At 38.9% G+C, this 8,750-nt stretch overlaps 1 protein-coding gene across 1 annotated transcript in view; it reads left to right on the top strand.

The window, feature by feature from the left end:
• Positions 1 to 1,705: 1,705 nt before the first annotated feature.
• The window catches only part of myo5aa (myosin VAa), a 62,216-nt gene continuing 55,171 nt past the window's right edge, over positions 1,706 to 8,750 (top strand). The window contains exons 1-5 of the mRNA XM_030726295.1: positions 1,706 to 1,786; positions 3,265 to 3,375; positions 6,072 to 6,243; positions 6,686 to 6,830; positions 7,860 to 8,016. Of these exons, the coding sequence (XP_030582155.1) occupies positions 1,706 to 1,786; positions 3,265 to 3,375; positions 6,072 to 6,243; positions 6,686 to 6,830; positions 7,860 to 8,016 (666 nt within the window). The remainder of the gene's footprint in view (positions 1,787 to 3,264; positions 3,376 to 6,071; positions 6,244 to 6,685; positions 6,831 to 7,859; positions 8,017 to 8,750) is intronic.

Below are 8,750 nucleotides of genomic sequence, written 5' to 3'. Positions count from 1 at the left end.
TGGCTATACCTACTTGGCCATAGTGGGGATTCCCCATATCTAGCAACTGACCTAGGTCACTGAATAGCTGGCAGTAGCTATATAGTGAGAAATTGGGGAATCCCAAATTTGTAGGTAAAGAGCCAGTCTGTTTATAGTAACATCAGTTCTAGCCTGCAGCCTTGATCAGCCTTTGATGCCAACTTCTGATTGGCTCAGCATTATCTAACATGATGGTCAGTGATGGCTCATGGCCGTAAACAGTAAAGACTATGACTCATCAATTGAGCAGTATTAAAGCCATACCTACTGCTCAGCAATATTGCTCAAACGTAAACATGGTTGCATTATGATTAAAGTGATGTTTTTGCTACTGTTGAAATGGCCATTGTGTATTTTCCAGATTTTAAATGTCCATGTGCATGCCTTTAAAAATCCAACTTTGAATCTAGTATCGCACAAGCACATATTCATATTTTCTGCTTACACATTACTGCTGCTGGTTTCAAATCCAGACTTGGTGCTGTTTGGAGAACCAGCCCACATCAGAACTGTAATTTCTCGGATTGTGATGAATGTAGAAATTGATCATCATGCTTCTGTTCACCTTATTGTTGCTAATTAGCCCCCTTTAATGACTTCTTTTATAAATAGGATCCTACTGAAAAACCTATGGGAGTTGTGCAGATAGGGTTGTGCACTCCCCGAGAGACATTGTGTTGCCACTGCCTTCCTCTCTGAGCGATTGTAGCATGTTGTGTGTGACTTATGTGTATGATTTTTGTCAGATGATATTGCAGTTATAAAATTGTTAACCTTATAGCATCATTGCTTAAGTCATATTCTGGCCAAATTGAGATATCTGCCTCACTTTATTTTGCTAACACTGTAGATTCACCTTGCATTATTGCCTAATATTGCCTAAAAATGAGTGTAACCCCTCTTCCCCCTTAGTTGGATAAAGCTTTGAAAATATCCTATTATTATTGTTAGTATTATTATTATAATTATTATTATTATTATTATTATTATTATTATGAAATCCCAGAAGCTCAAAAGGTAGTATTCAGGACAGCTCTAGCAATTACCACCTGGGGATTCTGGGCTGGATCTGCCAATCACTGGTGTATGTCATTGGTGGTTTCCTGGTTTCCCTTCACAAAGCCACCTACATAAGTAGTTCCAAATCTAGCCCAGTAATTTTGTGATGCTGTGCTGGTGCCAGGTTTTACACCCACATGAGTCTTTTTAGTGTAAATGTGTGGAACCAGTTCTAGTTTGGGCACCAGCACCACCTCTGTTCCACTGAGGTGGTGCTGGTGCCCAGTACATTCCCACAGTTTCCCACTTTTTGAATTTAAATGTGATTCTTATTTCACACACACCTTAAGTATTCCCTTTATAGTGCCTTTCTTGTGCATCATTTTTAATTATTATTTACTTCATCCACTGACTTACAAAGATGATCTTTCATTTTTTCTTAACTGTAACTCAGTAGAAGACCTTAAACCACACTGTACGCAGCCTAATTGGGGCACATTGTTTAGTGTTCTTGCAGCAAAGGCGAGAGAAAGGAATTAAAGAAAGGAAAAATGTGGATAACATGGGGACTTGCTGGACCTTTTTTAAAGAAGAAAAAAACTCTCTTTATAAGTCTTTATGCAGATTATTAGAAATGACAAACAAAAACAGTACGTTTTGTCATTACAAACAGTGAGAATTAAGCATGAAGGAAGACTCAACAGTTTCTCTGCTGAAGCTGCCATTTCACACCACCACACCAATCAGCGATCCAGACGAAGGGAGGGTGCATGAGGATTTGTGTGACCATGATGTCATGTTCAGATGATCGGTAGTGAAGCAGCAGGCAAAATTAACCACTTATTCTCCCGTTGCTCTCTTCAACAGTGAGGCCTTTGTCTTTTGCCTCTGTGAAATCGTCATGAGCAGTTTACGTAATGAAGGTAAAACAATCCTTAAAATCCAGGAAGGCTGTCGGGACTTATTGTCATGTGCATCAGATGTTCATTAAAAAAAAAAAAACATTTTCGAGTAAAAGTTCACTGTAACATTATTCTCTCTCATTTGTTCCCCATTTGTAATGATAAATATACTTTCAAAGAACAGCAAATGTGGTGTTTAGCTTTCACCATCTACTCAGCACGCTGCAGTCAACTTGTTAACACCACACTGTGGTTCTGTTAATGTTCCAATCACTGCATGGTCAGCCATCTATATCCTGTACAAGTTAGACTTCCTTGAATAAGTGTGTTTATGATCTGGCCTGAAGAGCTGGTCTCCTTGGCCATGTGAACGGTAGTGTCCATCACTGTTTTCCCACATTTCTGTGATCAGCTGATTGCCTTAAGGCCCGAAACAGTTTTATAGTGATGTCTGTGTGTTTGTGGGTTTGAAGTTATCACCATGCAACATCTACAGCTTGCTTTCTTCAGTCAATATGAGCCAGTATTTGTTCAGTAGTTTGTTCCCATAACTTTACTGACCATTAGGAGCTGTGTTCTCATGACTGTCAAACACAGAACCCAGTGTTTTCTCTGAGGTCATGGCTATTAACAAAAAGGAGGCATTTTTGATAAACTGGCCTGTTGTCCTCCTTCATTTGAACTGGGGAGGAGGAAACTTGAGTTACTCATGTCTGCATGGGTAACTCAGATGGTGTGGTTTTATCCAGAGACATGACAAAAAAGAGACATGGAATTCAGTGAATCGTGAATTTAAATTTATGGGAGAATTCTGCAACACCAAAGATGGTGATATAGAAATATAATTTCCAGGGGGAATAAAAGCTTTTTAAAACCTTATTTTGAGGCAAAGTGGGCATTATTTCAAGTATGGTTTTTTTTTTTCAGATTTGGTTGGTGATTCTATAAATGCAGCATTGATAAAGTTGATTTAGATTCCCCAAACAAGTGCCCACAGGTGATTACAAAAATGAAGCTAATTGGGAAAGTTTGTTTCTAGTTTATTACACCACAGCACTTTAAATTATGTTGTGTTTTAGTTGTATAGAGTTGGGGCTTTTTTTTGTTTGGTTTTTAAATCTCTTGCATCATTTCATTAAAAGGTATGGCTTGGAAAAGAATGGAAATTTGGACGTCCACGGAAATTGTCCTATGTTTATAATATTAACAAGATCAACAACAGTATTTATGCGAGACTTTTAAGTGAACCAGGATAAAAGGGAAAAAAAGTTTACCTATTGTGCTCCTGAAGTGAAATGACATGTCTAGTTTCTAATTTTATCTTTTTTTTTCTGTCTCTCAGTGTGCTCGGGTTTGGATCCCTGATGCAGAAGAGGTGTGGAAGTCTGCTGAACTCACGAAGGACTACAAAAGTGGTGACACCTCTCTTCAGCTCACGCTAGAAGATGGAACGGTGAGGATGGTTAGAGGAAGAGTCGGGTGGGAAAGAATCAGTTTCTTACTCTGTTTTTTTTCCCCTCCTCTTTCTCTTGGTTTTGCTGTCTCTCTGCAGGATTCCTTTGCAGAGAGCGCTAATGATAAAACCAATAACCACTAATGAGATGTAGCAGAAGCAAAGATGCCCCGAGGAGCATTTTTAATGTTCTTCAGTACATTTAATTTGTTGGCTTAGAATAAAAACAGCTACCAGCGCAGAGGCACTCATTTAAATGAATGCCTGCTAGTACTAGAACTATTTACCATATTGCCTGTAGTGATTTAAGATTTATGCAATCATATTTAAAAACACAGACTGGTGTTTTCAAACACAAAGTGTCTTTATAAGTTTATTTGCCCCCCGCATCCCATCAAAACAGCTTCAACACATCTTAGTATTGATTCTGAGTCTGTGGAGATCTGATGGAATGAAACATCATTCATCCAAAAGCTGCTCCCTAATTTGATGTTTTTATTATGGACATGAAGAATATGATAAACGTGATCACTCAAAATACATTTATATTGAAGATTGCAGTGATTCTTCTCTCTGAGACAAGTGAACACAAAACATTCAAAATGCCTCTGACAGCAAAACAGAGCAACAAGGTCCCCTCACTGAAGGTTCAGGTTTTTCCTTTAATTTGTCACATGTCTGTTGACGCTGTCATTGTGGTTTGTCTTTGGTTCTCTTTGGCTTCTCAGCTGCTTAATGTCTTCAAAACTTGGAGTTTTTACAATTAAATAAGTTGAGAAGTGCTGAGGAACAAGCGACAGATTTTGGGAGTCAGTCCAGGCCAGAAGGAGTTTCACGAGGCTCCTTTTAAGCTAAATATCACATACAATCTCTCTGGGCTGTACACTGCCGCAACAGCAGCAACAATCCAGTTCTGACCAAGGTTATTGTAGCTGAGTAAAAATAAAATAAAAACTGACAGTAGGTTAAAAAAAATGTAGTTAAATGAAATAACTAAACTTAAAACTGGACTTGAAAAATTAGCAAAAAGTAAGATAAATATATAGAGGGAAAAGACCTGTCTGAGGCTTTGATGCTGTGTTTTTGAGTCTAGGGATATCTGTGTGACCTGCCTTCACAAAGTGTTGTATTTGGATTGTATAACCTGTTCTGAACTTCTCAAGCCTTGCCCATGACAAATAGCCTCCATATTAAAATAATTAGGAGGACTAAAGCCAACACTGAATTCAAACATTTTCAAACAATAAAAACGTAACCAGCAAATCCACTCTGGAGACTGAAACTGAATTTAAAAAGAAATAGAAATAAAAAAGCAATTATAATAATTCAGATTTTGATGTAATTCTGTAGTTGTACAGCCTTATTGGAATAAGTTCTTGTGAATTAGATGGCCTCTGCTGATCATAATAACTCACTTAATTAGTCACTGAAGCATTTAGCGTATCTGTTTCAATCTTGATGTTGTTTGTGTGACGATTTTCTCTTATGGAATCAAATATGCTTATCAAACAAGCATCTGAAACACAGTAGATCCATCTGTGAAGATGAAAATGTGTAAGGATAGGATAGAACAGCTTTGAGCCAAGGAAAATCAGTAGGCTGTCTCGTGACATTTCTGAGAAAATGGATATTAAATACTGTTCAAACTGTTCTGTTGGTGGTTATATAAGCGGTGAGATCTCTTCAGACAACCTCAGACTGAAAACTGCAGCATGCAAACAGTTTAAAGAAGAAATCTGAGTGGATTTTAGCACAGGGCGTAATTTAGCTTGATGTTTGCAAAGCAGATCTTTTCTTCTGTTAGCAGTGGAGAGGGCTCATCATTTGTGATGATAAACGGAATATAGACTGTGGGCACAGTAACTCTGGTGCCACGGTATTGTATCTATAATAGGACCTCATAATATACTTGGTTGGCAGGTGCTTGTAACTACTGGCAACAGCACTTCAAGTCCTATAAATCTTGAAATGTAAGTACAGTAGTCATTCTGTCAGCATGTCCTTTGTGGCCTGGTTGTTCTCAGGTGGCTAAGGCAGTGATCTCTTGTGTGCTAAGATAAAATTATTTGGTTTTAGTCCCAATCAAATAATTTTATATTTTTTAACTGAGCCCAAAGTGTATCTAGACTCGGCCTCAGAGATCAGACGACGAGCTTTGATGAGTAATTAGTGAGACGCAGATTTGCGACACCTCCACATCAAAAGAAGCCAGCCGAAGTAGTTCAGGCATCTGACTTCAATGCCTCCTGGGCGAGTTGTTTGGGTCATGTCCAACTGGGAAGGGACCTCTGGGCAGATCCAGGACATGCTGAAGGGATTATCTCTCTCTGCTGGTTTGGAAACATTGCGGTATCCTTCCAGAAGAGTTGGAAGTGGTAGCTGGAGAGAAGTAGGTTGGGGCATCTCTGCATCTCTGCTCCTGTGACCTGGACCTGGATAAGGTGTAGAAGATGGATGGATGAGTTTATTCAGCAGAGTTAATTCTTAGCCCTGAAACAGAATCTGTTTTTATGCAAGTTCTAATAAATCTGAAGTGTCTTCTTAATATTTTCAATGTAAAATAAGGCCGGCCATAGTCAGACAGGATGTTGTACCAATCCTCGTTATATCGTGTTTTGCATAATGTGCTGTTTATCAGTCTTATGACTATTTTTTTTTTTAATGTTCTGCTTGATGTTCTGTGTGGTCATCCTCAGAACATCGAGCACAAGCTGGACCCCAAGACGAAGAATCTGCCTTACCTGCGAAATCCCGACATCCTGGTGGGCGAGAATGACCTCACTGCGCTCAGCTACCTCCACGAGCCAGCCGTGCTGCACAACCTCAAAGTCCGCTTCATCGACTCAAAGCTTATCTACACTTACTGCGGTAGGTGGGGCTTGGACTGTTGAGTTTGTCCAGCTTAAAATCACAGCTCCAAGTAAGGGTCTCATTGAAGGGGTGAATGTTGAATTATCATTAGCTTCCTTTTAATTTAATGCAGATTAAATATATATATATATATATAATATATATTATATAAATATAATATATATTATATAAATATAATATATATATATATATATATATATATATTTGTCAACTTATTTTTATAACCTGATTAAAATAATGGAAGATTTATTACTTTTAATTACTTTGAATAAAGGAGTCAGTTTCTTAGTTATTTTATGTCAAGACCAATTCAATTTACATGAGATAAAGACATAATGAACAATATTAATTATCTAGCATCATAACAACATAATACCTCCTTATGTGGTCTTGCTGCCGATGAGCTCATTCTTCCCTTTTGTTTCTTCTTGTGTTGTAGGAATTGTTCTTGTGGCGATCAACCCGTATGAGACGCTGCCCATCTATGGAACAGATATCATTAATGCCTACAGTGGTCAGAACATGGGTGACATGGACCCACATATCTTTGCTGTGGCAGAGGAGGCTTATAAACAGATGGCCAGGTTTGTATGTGTGTGTGTGTGTGTGTGTGTGTGTGTGTTACCTGAGCAGTCTTGGTTCAAGTCTTCCTCTTGCTCAGCCCCTTCCTCTCTCTTTAGGGTTTGTAGGTCAATGCGGAGCCAGAAATAGCTACACGGTGGTCTCACTGACACTCTCTCTCTTTTATTCACATATGCAGCCCAGAAAGACACTAGACTCTCTGCAGGAGCCAACTAGTAGATCTTTTTACTCTCGAGGTGGGGGCTCATATCAGCACACTGAAACTGAGTGTATGCTACACTAAATTTATTCAGATCACAGAGCAGTGAAGGACCGCAGGCAGCAGTCACAATCATGTCCTCTATGACACTGTTATGTAGTTGCATTACTCCTTGTATTTTGCACACTTACATTAATCATTAAATAATCAGTGTTTATATTCTAACTGCATGACCTTGGCTCAAGCAGTTACACACCAGTGATGTTTGCATTAACTTAAAGCCCACAAAAAAAAGAAAAACGATGGAAGTAGATGCAGTGGGAGCTGCAATTGGAAAAATACTATTTACAAAAGAAATAAAGACAGCAAAGAAAGATGATGCAAAGAAAGGTGATGCATTAGAAAGCCGCAGCGCCTAAGGATTGTGTCTCATGGATAGAACAAGGAATATGACCTGCAGAGACATTAAAGTCTGCAAAGCAAATGAGATGCTTGTTCTGCCTGCAGGCAGCACAAATGTTGATGATAATGGCATGGGACACTTCCTGTCTGCCAGATGTCTCCTGAAAATTGTCTGTCACACTTTTAATTATAAAGCTATGTATTAAATGTATTATACATAACTCTTTCCCTTCTCTTAATTATCATTTCATTCAATGAAGTAAAGCTAAAAGCACCCACCAACTAAAATTTTGTTCCACTCAGAGCCAAGACTTAGCCTGTCGTTCCATATGATTCCAACACTGTAGTATCATCTAAAAACTGCAGTTTATCTGCATTGTTATGCATGACCTATAGAGCCTTTTTTTTTTTTTTTTTTTTTATCTGCCAGGGATGAGAGGAATCAGTCGATTATTGTGAGCGGGGAGTCTGGTGCAGGAAAGACGGTGTCAGCCAAATATGCCATGAGATACTTCGCTACAGTCAGTGGCTCTGCCAGCGAGGCCAACGTAGAGGAGAAAGTCTTGGCTTCCAACCCCATCATGGAGGTGAGAACTCAGTGCTGACTGTTCACACTTACTTTCTATTTAATTCAATTCAGTTGTATTTATATAGTGCCAGTTTACAACATCAGTCATTTTGAAGCTCTTTATATTGAAATATTAGGGAGTGAAACACAATGACCAGATGATCCCTTGCACTTGGTGATGGTGAGGAGGAAGGACTCCCTTTTAACAGGATGAGGTTCAGTTTTTGATTGATGGGTGAGAGGAAAGAGAAGGCAGGAAGAGCAAAGATAGAGAACGAAGTACAACAGACTGAAGAAAGTAAGAAAAAGTTATGACACGCAGTAGTGGCACATAAACACATGGGGAGTGGAGGAGTGCTTGGTGCATTATAGCATGTCCCAGAGCAGCCTGAGCTCATAGCAGCAGAACTACTTAGATTTTGTTAAATAACTTGACGTGACCTTGTCCAACCCTTATATTTAAAATTACAGATCAAAACACACATTGTGGTTTCACACTACAAAGTTCAAGGCTTTCAGAATTTTTGACAGTTTGGCTATGGACGCTTGTTTCCATTTTTCAAATAACCAGAATTTTCTTCGGTTTGGTTTGAGATCTTTGTCTCTCAGAAACTCTTTATCAGGGAGCTAAAATTTTCTTTCAGACTGTTGTTGACTGTCTACGTTTCTGCTGCAGTGAAGACCTGTGAACCTTAGGTAAATTAGTCCTGACAGCTGTAACAGCCAGGTTGTATCTCAGCTGTCTGCGTCTGT

Source organism: Archocentrus centrarchus, chromosome 3 (genome assembly GCF_007364275.1).
Source record: "Archocentrus centrarchus isolate MPI-CPG fArcCen1 chromosome 3, fArcCen1, whole genome shotgun sequence".
In the NCBI taxonomy this organism is placed as follows: Eukaryota; Metazoa; Chordata; class Actinopteri; order Cichliformes; family Cichlidae; genus Archocentrus; species Archocentrus centrarchus.
Note: the sequence above shows the minus strand (reverse complement) of the source record. Positions and strands in the feature narration are given on the sequence as shown.